Source organism: Cotesia typhae, unplaced genomic scaffold (genome assembly GCF_013202065.1).
Source record: "Cotesia typhae breed Kobodo isofemale line unplaced genomic scaffold, CoteBio_Ctyphae contig_4, whole genome shotgun sequence".
In the NCBI taxonomy this organism is placed as follows: Eukaryota; Metazoa; Arthropoda; class Insecta; order Hymenoptera; family Braconidae; genus Cotesia; species Cotesia typhae.
The window spans coordinates 9779371-9795979 of NW_027423748.1; the positions used below are offsets into that span (position 1 = coordinate 9779371).

The 16609-nt window shown below is 31.5% G+C and overlaps 2 protein-coding genes across 2 annotated transcripts; one reads left to right on the forward strand and one right to left on the reverse strand.

The window, feature by feature from the left end:
• Positions 1-1142: 1142 nt before the first annotated feature.
• Teh1 (tipE homolog 1 phospholipid transfer protein) lies at positions 1143-10455 on the reverse strand. The gene is made up of 3 exons (XM_074242327.1): positions 9478-10455; positions 8425-8752; positions 1143-4246 (listed from the first exon to the last, which is right to left on the reverse strand). The coding sequence occupies exons 1-3, from the start codon at positions 10025-10027 to the stop codon at positions 4165-4167; spliced, it is 960 nt and encodes a 319-aa protein (XP_074098428.1). The 5' UTR covers positions 10028-10455; the 3' UTR covers positions 1143-4164.
• A 1944-nt stretch (positions 10456-12399) lies between these two features.
• Ipla2-via (calcium-independent phospholipase A2 VIA) lies at positions 12400-16560 on the forward strand. The gene is made up of 2 exons (XM_074242385.1): positions 12400-12534; positions 12771-16560. The coding sequence occupies exon 2, from the start codon at positions 12871-12873 to the stop codon at positions 15244-15246; it is 2376 nt and encodes a 791-aa protein (XP_074098486.1). The 5' UTR covers positions 12400-12534; positions 12771-12870; the 3' UTR covers positions 15247-16560.
• Positions 16561-16609: the final 49 nt, after the last annotated feature.

The window sequence follows — 16609 nt, forward strand, 5'->3', positions numbered from 1 at the left end:
GGCGAGAGGTGCATATATCCAGCGTCACAATGCTGCCCTGAGAGTACTGTACTACTATCTTCGTCATTGCTACGGTATTGACGTGACACCAGTGCTGCCTTATTTGCCAGGAGATATTCCCCAGGTTGTTGAGAATGACAGTTGCAAAATTTATTGGAACATGCCATTTGCAACAACCCGGCGGATAGATCACAACAAACCTGATATTGTGCTCTTCGACAAGGCCACTCGTGACATTTATGTCATTGAGTTCTCGGCCCCGGCTGAATACAACATCTCAGCCAAAGAAGAGCACAAAAGACAAATATATCAGGATCTCCGGTTTGAAATTGGCAAACTCTACCCAGGTTACCGTGTCAAGCTTGTCGTCCTGATTGTTGGCGTCCTAGGAGGGATGAAACAGTCTTTTGTATCCTCACTTGCCAAAGTTCCAGCTTGCTCATCAAAAGCTGAGTTCTTGGCAGTTCGGATGCAGAAGGCTGTTATACTTGGTTCTCTCCGTCTCTTAAGGGAAATGACTTTGGCCTGCTGTGATCACTAATCGCCTTGTTTTGCGGAGTGGTCCAGCAGTAACGGATAGAGCTCAGGCTGGGCTCTCGGAGAATCGGACTCCGGGGATAACCCCCCCTGAGCATTTAATAACAAAATAATAATAAACATTACTTAGAATAATAATAAACTATAACTATAAACAAAATAATAATAATAATAATAATAATAATAATAATAATAATAATAATAATAATAATAATAATAATGATATGATAATAAATGACCGCAAGAATATGCAAATTGACATTTAGCGTTTGGAGCTGAGAGTATGCCAAGTATAAAGTGTAATTTTATAAAAAATGATATTTGCATTGTTGTGGGAGGGACAAAACCTTATTCTCGAGGGTAAGGTGCAAAAGAAGAGGTTAAGTAGGAAGAAAGTGAGCGAGAGAGAAAAAGGGAGAGAAGAAAAGGTGGAATTCCATTAAATATTACTGACTCAGTGTCACACATTTCCTGCAGTACTTCACTCAGCTTGCAGTACTCTAATAAATTACAGTAAAGCGTCGCGTTACCCTTAATTCATTCCTATTCAGTGAATGCTCAATGTCGTACTCTTTCAGCATTGTTCTTATATGACAAATACCTCTTCCGTGTTCTTCATGCTAAAAAACAATAAATTATTATTTTTTAATAAATTAAAAAATTAATAAATAGAGACAGTTTAAAAAAATTAGATTTTTTATTCTACCTTTTAGATTTAACCAACTCGTTGTCAACTATACAAACAATATATCATTTATCATAATTTTTTTTCTTTAGTATATGTTATATATAAATATACAAGTACGAGAATTCTATATTATTAATTTATATTTATAAATAATAATTCTAAATAAATTTTATAAAACTGATAACGGGTTTTTTTTTTATTTGATTATACAGAATCAACTGTCTGTTAACAATTTATCATTTTGATTCGGCAATATATATTTTTTTATCTAATTTTTTATTCTTATATTTCAACAGTTGAGGAAGCGCGTAACCCTACTTTTATTTTTTTGTCTTTATAACTATGAGACCCTGTCAGTAATTTACTTCAGTAAATTCGTCGTTGAAAAATAAAAAAAAAAAAAATTCAATTAATTTAACAATTAGGAAAAAAACTGAAGGCCTTTTTTTGACAGCAGAAAATTTTAATTTTTTTTTTTAAGAGAAAAATTAATTTTTAATGAACGTGTTGCGACTTTTTTATGAATAAAATTATATTTGAGCTTTGACTGAAGATAAAACGTGGAAATTAATGAAAAAATGCAAAAAGAAAAATTAACTGCGAGCTTTCAGGTCAAATTAAAATATAAATTGAGTTTGGTCCGGTAATTGTAATTCTAAAAAAAAAAATTTCTTGGGTCAAAAAGTGACCTTCAGTTCTGGAGTTTGTATATAAATAAAAAATTCACTTGTAACAATATTTAATTATAAACATAGTAACGTCTATAAAATAAAAAAGCATCCTTATTGCACAATAATATTATTTATGTTTTGGTATTTATATATTTAATCACAATGAACACCACTGGCTCTATTTTAAAATAGTTTTGTAAGCCGAGTTTAAATCCACAAACGGTGATTTTATTTTTTTTTATTATTATTATTGTTATTTTTATATTTTATATATATTGTACACATATCTAAATACTACAATTTTTTTTTTTCAATTTTTTCTTTTTCGTATACAAGGATATGAAGAACAATCTACGGTAGTTAGTAATCCTTCATTTTGAAGACATATTTCATTTGATTTTTTTTTTTTTTATTAGATACTTTTATTTTATCATTTTTGCTGTATTTTTAAAAAATTATTTCATCGTTCAATTAATTTTATTTAACTAAATAAAAATGATAAAAAATCAAATTTGCACAAAATTAAGCTTTGAAATAATTTTAAATCAATTAATTCGTTTAAAATTTGAAAATAAAAATTTTTTTAAGACAAAATGTGAGTATATAATTTTTATCGAAATTAATAATAATAAAAAAAATTTTTTAGGCCTACTATATAGACTTTTTATTAAAAAAAAAAAAAATTTAATAACATTTTTTTATGCTCGCTAATAAAAATTTTTTATAAAAGAAAAAAAATAAAAATAATTTGATTGAAATTTCTAAGACTGGGCAACGTTTCAATTAAATTTATGATTTTTCCGCGACGTTGAACTTTTGACCTCATATTTCTGGCATGAATAGAAGTGATGCAGCTTATTTAATATTTTTTTTTTTTTTTTTCGATAAATATCTATCAAATTTAAAGAGGCTTAAGCGAATCATAAAAAAAATGTTATCAATAAAAAATCCTATTATTTTTTTTTATACAAAAAAAAAATTGCCCCTATTAAATTTAAGGTGAAAAATTATTCATCCTTAATAGCCGACAGTAAAAACTCAGCCAAAATACTTTAACAAGGCCTAAATAATTCATGACCTCAGCACTTTGAAACTCTCTTGAAAATAATCATATACAGCAAAAATGCGGGCAAATTTTTCCAATGACTGTCATCGTTTTGTTTTTTATAATTATTATCGTATTTTAATTTTAATTTATTACTTTACAATCTTCCTATCTATTATTATAATTAATATTATTATTATTACATAACGGGTAGCGTTGACATATATTGTAACAAACGAATCCCTCACCATCATTATTATTGCATCAATCAATACCGGTGGAGCTCTAAAGCTTGAGTCAGGTTTTAACTCTCAACATACACTCCTCAATATATTATACATCATATATCATTTATCATTTATGATAAATTATAAATTAAAAGCACGTTAACAATTTATTAGCAGAGTCGCCTGCTTTTTGATTCCTATTTGATTATTATACCCCTACCATTGTATTCATATTTAATAAAAGTATTAAATATTTAAATAAAAATCTTATCGCACTCGATTTTATTTATTAATTTTTACTCAGAAAAAAATTAACTTGACGGTAAAAAAAAATTTTTACTATCCAAAACAAAATTAATTAATATTTTTTATGTTTTTGAAAAATGTTCTTGAATCAAGTAAATAATTTTTAAGAACTTAATCTTCTTCATTTTAGAAAAATTCTTGAACTAAATAAATTTTTCTTGATTTAAAGAAAATTTTACTTAATTCAAGACAATTTCCCTCTTCAAAATTATTTTCTTGGTTCAAGAAATTTTTTCTCGAATTATTTTAATTTTTTTTCAGCGTCCGTGTAACGTGTAAATTTTTCTGTCTGAACTGTCTCGGAGAAGCTACCTTAAATAAATCAAATTAATTTTTTTCTGTCCAAATTATTCCTAATTCAATCGTTCAATTTCATCAACAGCAATATAACATTACAAGAATAATAATAATCCTCTATCCACTATCGAGTCGTAGAAGTACTCCCTCATCAATAATTGTTTAATCACTCAATTAGTTAGTTAGTTAATTAATAAATATAAATAACTTAAACTACTCGATAGATTCTTAATCCAAGTGGAAGATCAAGGCGTAGCGTTTAGTTTCATATATCCAAAATAGCAGCTTCGAAGTTATTAATTATTTGATAAATAAATAATTATTTATTAATGTCTAACATTAAAGATCCGACTGAGATGTTGCTAATACACTTTCAGTCGTTTCCTCCCTTCGTCATAACGGCCGTGTCACTTCTCCGCAGTCGCAGTGTGCATGATGTCCTCTTCTGTCCACTCTATTGCTTATCGATTGATCGCTACAATCAAAATAATTCATATAACACTTGACTATCATTGTTTACTATTATTCTATCGCTTCGTAAATAAAAAAAAAAAAAAAAAACATTTGTTACATTTAACAAATTTGTGTCCGTCAATTTATTTTGACACGGTACATGCTCATTTTTCGGAGGACAAGGACAGAATAATTAATTACTGTTTAGAAGATTAAGACCAAGACCCCAGGGAAATTAAATTTTCGGTCGTTTTATTTCATTGGATGACATCGATCTGGGTACAAAGTTCAAGTGGATTTCTCAGTTGGCACATTATAGTTTACAACTACAATTTTTTCTTTTTTTTTGTAATCAACACAAGAAGAAGAATAATTAATTATTAAGTATTAAGTAGTTGAAAAAATATTTAAATGACTTTTATTTTTATTTAAAATGATATATTTTTTTTTTTCTATAATTATAAAATTGTAACAATTAAAAAATATCATAAATTAATTATTTAAATTCTGATTTTACTGTTTTTATTATTATTCATTATCGTTGATTTTAATTTATTACAGTTTAATTGTTTTTGAATTATTAAAGGCGTAAATTAAATAAAAAGCTCGGTTTTAAACTGTTTGTTGTGCGCTTTGATGTGTTTACTAGTTCATAAGTAATGTATTAGTGACCTACACACAAAGAGCGTACTGATGGTCTAATTGTAGTCTGTTTACTGGGTGCTTGAGTGTTATTGAAGCTTATTCAAGTTTACACTTTAATTATCTTATAGTCGATTAATTTTATTCAGAATTTTAATTTTGTAAAAAAATTAAAATGAAAAAAATTTTTGCGTTAATTTTTAATAATACTTTTTCAAAGGCCATGCAATACATTAACTATCTATGCGTAGCAAAATTATACTGATCTACAATAAAATAAAAAAATCTATGAAAAATTAAAAATAAAATTTTATAAAGTTCCTATTTCAAGATAAATTGAATAGAAAGAAAAAAAAATAATTATATACATTGAAATAATATTAAAAAAGAAATAAGTTCAATAAAAGTGAATTTTTTTTATGCTCCAGGTGATGAAACGGTGACTTTAAAGGGTCGTAATTGAAAAGCTTCCGCCTGAAGCTATTAACCGGTATAAAGCAATAATAATAATAACAATAGTAACTTATTTTTCACTTCAATATAAAAAATTTAATTACAACTGCTCTAGTTAAACTTTTGAGTCCATATATTACAGAACAATAAAAAAAAAAGTCAATTAACACTTGATATTATTAATAACGCGCGTTCTATAAATAATTAAAACTTTTTAAAGTTACTACTTTTGACGTATTGCCGTCAATATTATAAAAAGAATCACTTATTATGCCGTTCATTAATAAAACACTGTTAATAGATGCACTGATTCTTCAATGTATTTCAATTAATCGATTAATTTTTATATTTACGACAGTATAACTTCACGATAAAAAACCTATTTATGACTTTAGTTTATGCTAAAAAAAAAATCTTTAAATAATTTGATTTGCTGTTAGAAAATGTTCTTAAAAAAACGGAATCTAATGTTAAAGTTAAAGGTCGCGGGTTCGAGTCCTGGTTACATTTAAATTTACAAAAAATTTTAAATTCATTATTATTATTCAAAAATTTTCAAGCCAATAATAATGATAATCTTGAAATGAAAATTTATTACGATCATTATTGTCAAGAATAATTATAAGAAATAACTTTACGATAAAAAATCTATTTATGCTAAAAAAATTTTTTTAAATAATTTGATTTGCTGTTAGAAAATGTTCTTGAAGAATGCTTAATTTTTACTATTATTCTTTCACCACACAATATTTTTCGGTATGAGATCTCACAAAAAAATCTCAGATGAAAATACAATAAATAAAATTTTAATTGTTGTATTTTCATCTGAGATTTTTCTGATGGTACGAGATCTCGTACCGAAAAATATTGTATAGTGAAAGAATAATAAAAATTAGGCATTCTTCAAGAATTGGATCAAGTACCTAGGCTAAAAACAACAACTATTTCTCTTTATTAATTAAATAATAAAAATAATCTTTAAATGAAAATTTATTACTGTTGTTAGTGTCATAATGATAAATTTTCATTTTAAGATTATTATTAATTTTTTGAATATTGTCAAGAATAATTATATCAAATAACATGAATAATAAATAATTAGTGATTTGGAATAATGTTTAATTGAATTAAGAGTGCAATTATCGAAAACAAATAGAATAACAGATGTTCTATTGATAAAAGAATATAAACTAAAAAAAAATAAGTCATGAATTAATTAAATTGGCTGTCACAAACAGCGAGTATATCGATGTGGATATTTGTATGTATATTCATACGTGGAATAAAAGGCGTTACACCTTGTATTGAGCGTAAATAAACAGTAAGCCGGGTATGGATGCACCTACGGCACAGAAGGCTAGTTCATTCCGTGCGTACTTTTGATATAATGTGAAAATTATAGTGTAATGTCGTGTACTGTGTATATATGTACTACATCGAGAGTTGTTAGTTACACGTTCAGGGGTATAGTACGGGTATACCACAACGTAAGGTGCCTCATGTAACCGCCTCCAAACTTTTAAATAATTACTGAAAATAGTAATTTTTATTATTATTATATTTATACACAATTCTGATAAACTTTCTTAGCTAGAGTTATTTTTAAATTTTAATCAGAGGTAAACGCCCGCGGGCTTCAATTAATATTGACTAAGAATTTATTGATCGATCTCTCTCGTCTCAGTATTGATGATCATTAACAAACAATGAAGTCCTTTTGATTTAACTTATATAATAAGTAAAGCTCAAAATTGGGCGTGATATCATTTCCGAGTGTCCCAGCGGAGTTTGAATAACTGATAACTGATGTTCCTAATTATTAACGGCGACCTAGTTAATGACATTGTCCCATTTATTGACCATTTTCTTAGAATCGTTCTATTTGTCTGGTGTTCTAATTGGTAGTAATATCCGTTCTAATTCCAGCACATACTGATGCTCTGTGTACTGATCAGATTCATGATAATGTTCTGGTTGGTAATGATGCCTAGATGTTTGTTTGTTTGTTATTCTCAGTTATTGATTCGCTTAAACTAGCACGAGTTTTTTAGATAATTTTTTTTATAATTAAAATTAACACAGGAGAGTTAGCAATTCATTGAAAAAAAATTTTTTTACATTATTTTTAATTTTATTTCAACTTTTTAAGATTTATTTACAAAAAGTTCAACATTTTTTTAATTTTCTTTTTCGATTTTTAAATCAGTATTTTTTTTTTTTTTTTTTTTTGAGCCAGGTATACTATGTATAGTAAGAAGTTTATAAGTTAGAGGAAAAAAATTATTTGATACTTAAATCGCGGGAATTTAAATAAAAGTCGCGGGTTCGAATCCTGATTGTGTCAAAAAAAATAAATTGAATGTATTACAAAAATAATTTATTTAATAAATTTTTTTATCTTAAAAATTTAATTAAAAAAAAAAACTTCTTTATATTTTAGAAATAAAATTTCAATTTTTTTTTTGCATAGTTATAAAAAAAATTAAAATAATTTTGTAAATAAATTCATTATTTTATAGACAAAATTTTATTGCACATTTTTCTTGAATAAAAATTAATTTTTTATTTATTTCAATGAAAATAATTGATACAAACTATTTCTAATTAAAAATAAAAAAAAAAAATAGAAAACTTTTTCTAAACTAAAATTCTAAAAAACAAACGAAGCTCTAATTAATACTAATCAGCAGGTAAATAAAAATGAGTATGAAATAAAAAAGAAGAAATAAATTTTTTTGTCATAAAAAAAATTTATTTTGTTTTATCGCTCAGTCAACATATAATATCACAGCTCACATTTAATTAACTTTTTATTTGTACAAATATAATAATCATAATAATAATAAAAAGTATGTATAATAATAAAAATAATGAGGGGGAATAAAAGTAAAATTAAAAGAAGTAGCTTAGCAGTGAGAAGCTTTTATATGTAAAATAATATACTGATGTAATGAGTATAATTAATTAATAATGATAATAATAATAATGTTGTTGTTATTATTATTATTATTTAGTATGGGATCTAAGTCTATTTGATTGCGATTGCGATTGCGATGCGATTACTGTTACTTAATAGTAAGAAGTTTGTATTTGCAATTTCTGTACCTGAGGTTATTAGTACGTATTTTTCTCATACCACGTGCATGCCGAGGGGAAGGTGCCACGCACCGGCAATCACAGTGCATAACACAGAGTGCAACACTCGTGGCAAGTGTCACTACAAAGGGCGCCGCAAAAAAGTGGATTATTATTTCTAGTTGCGCCTCGCGGTTGTAATTCGCCATCACTATGCTGCCGTTAACGCGGCTGTAGTGGCAAGGAAATCTAGCGCCCTCGTATCCAAGCTCCCGGGTGAAATTATCACAATCAACTACCGGCGGGTAACCACATCCTTTTATATTAACCTTTAGAACTGCTTCCACTTCTGGTAGACCTGAAAAATTTTATTTTGTTAGTTTTTATTCAATAAATTATTTAAAAAAAATTTTTTTTGAAAATTTGTGGGCTTAGGAGAGAATTTTAAACATTTTTTTTTTTTTAATTTATAATTTTTAAAATTATTATATTTTTTTAGATTGATCTTTTGATACATAAAATTGAAATATTCATTCTTTCTTATAGGAAATTTAATTCTCTATATAAAAAATAAGTACTCAAATGATTTTATCGCATCTCTTGTAGTTATTCTAGAATAAAAAATTTTTAATTAAAAAAAGTAAAAGTTAATCTTTTTAAATTTATTTAAATTATTAATTAAATATATGAAAAATTGAGATTTCAATTAAACTCTCAACTTTACAAAAAATATATGTCAGACATTTTTTATTCTTCTACAAAAAAGTACTGAGATATTTTTATCGTATCAAAAAAAAAATTTTATTTAATGTTTTTTAATTATTTCTTGAATATTTAAAAAATTGAATTTTCAACTATTCAGCTTTATTGAAAATAGACATCCGACCTTTGTTTATAGAGGATTCCACCCTCTACAAAAAAATACTAATCGTATCTAATATTTTACCCAAAATTTTGATTTTTACCTAAAAAACCTCAAAAAAAATTCTTTAAATTATTCTTTCAGAATTTTAAATAAAAAAAAAAAAAATAATCATATCCTGAGCCCACAAAATTTTGCCCACCCTTGTGCCCTCCACAAACCATCGTAAATATCTTCACTCCACAAACTGGCGTTAGTAAAATTGAGTTCTGGCGAGTAAGTAACATAAATATGAGTGCATCTATAAACATCACTGGTGCAGCCCTCCCTGCAGGAGCTCCAAGTGCAGTTGAAGATCCCGAGGATCTCCTCCCTCCTGAGAGTGGTGCACAGAACAGGATGGGGCGAGAAGTCGGCGGCGAGGGTGCTTATCGCGGGGTCCACGTACAGCGGGACCAGGAAGAGGAGGGCGGCTCCGCCCGAGGTCGCAACCAGTGCTAGGGCCGAGGTCGCGTAGAAATTGAACCTTTGACGGCAAGTCCGCCTCGGCGGCTGCCGTCTGGAAGCTCCGAACCCGAGCTCCAACAGCTTGCGACAACGAAGCTCCGATTGTTCCTGCTTGTCGTAGATCCCGCCGCTGCTCTGGCTGTGGTGGTTCAGCCCGCTGTACAAATTGTGGATCGTCGTCGTCGCCGTCAGGGTCCCCGTCGTCGTCGTTCGGTGGCTCTGCCCGCTCGCGTCCAGCAGCAACTCTGAACTGCTACCTCGCATCACCCCACACTTTCTTTTTCCTTTTCCCTTTCACACTTTTCCTCTTCAATCTTCTTTTTCCAATTTAAAAAAATTTTTTTTTTAAGTTTTTTAAATTTCACACATTATTCACACGTGTCTTTTTTTTTAATTATTTTTATTAATTAATTTTTTTACGCTAGAAAATTTTTTCCACAATTTTATTTTATTTTATGAACCACATATGAACAAAATAATTAATTACAAGCCTTGTCGCTTACATATGACATATGACACGTATAGCATTCAACAAAAAATAAAAAAATAAAATACTCAGTAAGTAGTACAATCTTTAATAAAATTTACATGAAAAACATCGTGATTTTATTTTTTATTTTTAAATCTGATTATTAAATTTCATTTTATACTTTTTTTTACTTCTTTAAGATTAATAAAAATTTATAAATTCATTGGAGATTACTCTGTACTCTTCAATATAATTTATTTTAGTTATAACAGTAATATTTTATTTATTTTTTTTTTTAAATTTAAAATATTAACAATTTTTTATGAAGACTGTGATAGAAAATTAATTTTTTTTTATATTAGGCTCCTTTGAAATTCATTGTTATGTTATAATTTTTCAACACAATTTTTATTGAAAAATAAATTAAAAATTATTAATATATTTTAAAATAAAATATTTTATTCACAATTACAAAAAATAAAGAATTCAATGTATCACTCGTCATAATAAAATTAAAATAGTCAAAATGAATAATAAAATTCATTAAAATTCATTATCGAAATAATTAATACCAGTGAGTGCTGTAGAATATTTAATAATTAATTTAAAGCCAGCATTTGAGTACATTTTCGTGGTTGAATTATTTAATAGGCCACTGGGGGTTTGTAAATTTAAAATACATATTTTATTATTATCAATAAAATAACTAGAGTTTATAATTATTATAAGACTGGATCGGTAGTTTTAAGTAAAAACAATGAATGATAAATTGTGCCCGTTTAATTGCGATTGGTAATAAGTGAAATATTCACTGAATGGTGAGTTGCCAAGAGCGAGTCGCTTTTATTTTTAAATAGTTTTTTTATTTGGGGTGATTGTTATTACACATACGGGTGAGTAATTTTTTGAATAATTAGTGTAGTTAGCGGATGGTCGGGCCACGCGAACCGCGGGTGAAGCACGACTACCGTTATCGGGACTGGCTCGCGTAAGGGCGCGGTTCCAAATGCGCACTCGCGAATCAGGAATATGAGGGTAGGTGTGGGTGCAAATCTACACCAACAGACAGCCGTTCGCCTTCTACTATATAATATAATGTCAAACGCTGAATAGAGGATGTCAAGGAATATGAAAGGAAGATTGAGGATTTGAGGAACACACGAGTCCTTGCTCGTTCATACACCCATGCCCCGGACTTGGCGACGAGCTTTAGAAATAAATAAGATCAAGTTTTTATTTTTTATCAGGAAAAATTTATTTTTTAAAATTAAAATTATCAATTGCAAATTTTTTTAATTTAAAAAAATTAAGCTAAAATTTAATTATTGATCCAAAAAAATAAATTATTATTTTTTATTTAGTAAAAAAATAAATTAATATAAAAAAATAACTAATAAAATTTATCATCCATTATTTTTTATTAAATCCATCAAATTTTTTAGCTAATAATTAAAAAAACTTTCAAATTCATAAAATTATATTATATTTTACGACTTTTTAGAAGACAAATAAAATTAATAGCTGGCATTAAAAAATTATAGATTACTTTTTACAATAAAAAAAACTCGAGCTCTGTCATTTAAACACAACGTTAATAAAAGCAAATTTAATTACGCCTTCTGGAGGGTAATAAATTCTAAATTATTTGGCTCTGAAAATGATCATTATCCCGATTATCCCCGAAATTACCCCAATTTCGCAATAATAACTTTTACTACCCACTCTAAATTCCCACAAAAAAAAATTCACTAACACAATTATTTATTTGTGTAAAATTTTCCCCTTTTCTCGGAACAATAACTCCGAAGGACGGTAATTTAAATAAACAGTCCTCAAATGAAATTCTGACGAAACAATTATTTCGAAGGACTCTTACATTCCCCGCAATAATTAAAATCAATAAAAAATAAATTTATCAAAAACATAATTTTAAAAAAATCCTAAAATTAAGTTTAAAAAATATAAATAAAAAATGTATTAAAATACTTTTACCAGCTCAGCGCAAAACCAATAAAAAATTAGAAAGCTACCAAATCATCGTTTAGTAAAACAGACTGACCCACGCTTTCATAAATTACCGCCACCTTTCGGCAAGCCTCGAAATGTCTTAAGCCGACCAAAGATCAATGTGAAACTCGCGTGAATCTAAATAAATTCTTTGCTTCTGCGTAGTTTTGTCAATTACAGCTGACTGTCAGCAGCAATAAGTTTAAGTGCAGTACAATTAAAGTTCCTCAAAAATTTTAATTAAACATAAGAAGCTTAACAAAGTCATCAGAGCAACCAAAACTATGTGATCCAGGTGAATATAATAATTTATTATTCATCATCTTAGATCGCGTGTCATTCCAATTAATCGCCTCAATTTAATTGTAACTTCTAACCAAAGCACTTACAACTACACCTACACACTCAATACAATAATAATCATCACAAATAATTAATCGTCATTGTCATCAGTCAATTCCTTGAGTAGCGGTATATTAAAGTTCGCTCAGCCGATCAATGTCAACGCCAACTTACATAATTATTTTTCAGATAAACTATAAATCAAAACAAAGTTCAAGTACCAATATAAATAGCCTAACCGTAACCCTTTCGAATCAATAGCCAAAAATAAGCAACCTAAACCTGCAACATGACATGGCTCGGTGACATCGCGAACAACGTCTTCCGGAACATCGTCTTCGGAGACACGGCCCCGAACATAGTCTTGGAAGTTAGATCGGACAAATACAGCAACCGACACATCCACTGCCGGGAGGAGGGAATCATGCTGTACGGACCTGGTGACAAGAATGACAAGTATGAAATAGTATTACACCGTCCCTGCCAAGAGACGCTGATCCACTCCTTCAGCCTCTTCCGGTCCGAGAGCCTGGAGGTCGCCGAGGTCCGGTTCACCGTCTACAAAGACAAGGTCCCGACGCTGGTTCAGATCTACAAGGACCTGAACACCGTAGCAAGGATCCAGAAGCTCTGCGACACGTTATCGAGCTGTCCCACCTGGACCCTGGCCCATTTAGCTGCTTACATGGCGCTGTACGACGCCTTCAAGGACGCAGCAGTGAGGAAGGATTTGAACAGCAGCGACCTAACGACAGGCATATCGCCTCTGCAGGTGGCGATCCAGACCAACAACCTGCAGATGGTCATCCTGCTGATGAACGAGCACGCGTCAGTAGAACACCTGGACTACACTGCCAACACAGTGTACCACTACGCGGCCAAGTCCACCAAGGACATAATCTTTGCGCTGGGCGCCAACTCTCCCAACGTGCTAAACAGCAGGAACAGCCAGGGCCAGACTCCGCTGCACGTGGCCTGCCACAATGACAAACCGGACTGCGTCAAGGCCTTGCTAATGATCGGGGCTGACGTGAACATCTCCGCCAGCGAGTCAACCGCCAACGGGCCCAGCTACGTTGCAGATTACATGAGCGACAAGCCGAACTCCTTGTTCTCCGAAGACATGAAATTCGGAGGCACGCCCTTACACTGGTCTTCCAGCCGGGAAGTGGTCAACGCCCTGATCGAAACGAACTGCGACATAAACGCGCTGAACTTCAACGGACGGACCGCGTTGCACATCATGGTGATGCGCAAGAGACTAGACTGCGTGATGGCCCTGCTGAGCCACATGGCGAACATAAACCTGGCGGACAACCACGGAGACACCCCCCTGCACTTGGCGGTCCAGAAAGGAGGCTCCCTCTCGGTGGTCCAGATGCTGATCGGCTTCGGGGCCGACATCGACGCCAAGAACTTCAAGAACGAGTCGCCCAGGCACTTGGTGGAGCTCAAAGGCGACGGGGAGAAGATCCTGTACGCGTTGCACGCTGTCGGGGCCAAGCGCTGCGACAGCACGATAAAGGATTGTGGTTTGGGGTGCAGGCAGGGTGAGACCTTCAACGGAGTGGCGCCTCCAGAGCCGCCTACATCCATCCCCAGGACCGTCTTAGACCAGATGCTCTACGTGGCGAGCATGGCGAAGATGGCCTCCCAAGGAACGCAGAAGCTCAAGGGAGGAAGGCTGCTTTGTCTAGACGGCGGGGGAATCAGAGGCCTGGTTTTAGTCCAGACTTTGATCGAGATTGAGGCGGTTCTGCAGAAGCCCGTTGTCTCTTGCTTCGACTGGATCGCCGGGACTTCCACGGGGGGGATTCTCGCGCTAGGGATGGCTGCGGGGAAGAGCTTAAGGGAATGCCAAGCGCTGTACTTCAGAATCAAGCAGGACGCGTTTGTCGGCTCGAGGCCTTACAGCAGCGAGAATCTGGAGAAGGTGCTTAAGGATTGTCTGGGGGCTGACACGGTGATGGCGGACATCAAGGCGCCCAAGCTGATGATTACTGGAGTGCTGGCTGACAGGAAACCCGTGGACTTGCACCTCTTCAGGAATTATCCTTCGCCGAGCTACTTGATGAAGATCCCGCACAATTCTAACTTCAAGCCGACCTTGGGACCGGAGGAGCAGCTGCTCTGGAAGGCTGCGAGGGCCACTGGAGCGGCTCCTTCGTACTTCAGGGCCTTTGGGAGGTTCCTGGATGGAGGGCTGATCGCCAACAACCCCACGCTGGACGCCATGACGGAGATCCATGAGTACAATCTTGCTTTGAGGGCTTCTGGCAGGGAAGAAGAGACCACTCCGCTGTCCTTGGTGGTCTCTCTGGGCACTGGAGCTGTTCCAGTCGCGCCTATGAAGGACATTGATGTTTTCCGGCCGGAGAGCATTTGGGACACCATGAGACTGGGCATGGGCATCTCGGCGCTGGGCAATTTGCTCGTCGACCAGGCCACTGCTGCTGATGGGAGGGTGGTGGATCGCGCCAGGACTTGGTGTTCTATGTCCGGGGTCCCGTACTACAGATTCAATCCTCAGTTGTCGGCTATTGTCGCCATGGACGAGAAAAGCGATGAGATTCTTGCTGACATGATCTGGACTGCCAAGGCTTCTGTGCATGCCAACAGAGATCAGGTCAAGGAACTTGCCGCCGTTCTTGCTAGGGATCCTTGATCTGGGTAGGGTTCGCTCTAGGGTGTCTATTATGTCCTTAACGTAAGTCAAGCTACCTCTAGGAAATCTCATTATTCGTAATTGGTCTAATTATTGGTATATATTGGTTCATTGGTGCAAAAGTAACCTGATGATAGTTAGAGGTCTTTCGGGATAGACGACTAAAAGATTTGTTATCTTGTTCGTGAATAGAAAAATTTTTCTTACAATCGTGGGTGGCGTGGGAGGTTCGGCAAATTTTGGTTTTTTAAAATTTTATTTATATTTGAGTATACTTTTTAGGTAAATTTATAAATTACGCGGTATAAATACCAGAAAGGAGTATAAAAAAATTTTTAACTTTCTAATGCAGAATTTGAAATTTTGAAAATTAAAAATTTTCAAAAATTTAAAACGTAATTAATTTAAGTTAGATTTAAAAAAATAAAATTTTGACATTTTTACATCCAAACAATTTTTTAAAATTTTCAATTTTCAACTTTAGTAAAAAATTTTCAATTTCGAAAATAAAATTTTTTTATAAAATTTTGAGGGAAAATTCGGTAAATTTTTTGAATTATTGCAATTACCGACAAGCTGGATATTTTACAGGTTATATTTTGTAGCAATTGAACTTACGCGGCTGCTCTGTAATACAAAATATCTTAATTTAACATCACAAAAATTATAATATTTATTTTTAAAAATTTTTACTGAGCAAAAACTTTGAATATAATAAAAATTTAATAAAGGGCAGCCGTAAATCTCTTACGTATACTTTCTTTGCATATATTAGTAATAATTATAAGTTATAAATGATAAATTAGTAATTTAAAAAGGACTCTATTTACATCCGGAATTTCGGGTGTAATAGGAGCTTCTAATTACCACCGAATTTTAATTTATAATAAAGCTGTAAATCTTCCTAAGTTTACTCATTTAATTAATACTAATTATTTCTTAAAATACTATCACGAGATTATGTTATAAAAAAGATAAAATTGAGTTTTTGTACATTTTATAATAAACGATAACCTTCCGAATACTTTACCTACACTAAAAAAAATTGATTTAATTAAAAAAAAATTTTTTTGAATCAAAACATAATTTTAAAGAGTTTTTTGTTTCAAATCGAAGCATTAATTAAAATTTACTCAAATTATTAAAAAAAAAATCTACTTAAACTTTTTAAATTTATTATTTTGTTTTAAAAAAATTTTTTTTAAATTAAATTAATTTTTTTTTCCAGCTATGCGTATCTAAAGTTTCAAATAAAAATAAATTAGAAATTAAAGATCTATAATTGATATTAAAAACTAAGCATGTTAAATAAATTGATATTTTACACTCTTTACTTTGTTAAATAAATATTTAATTTAAACCA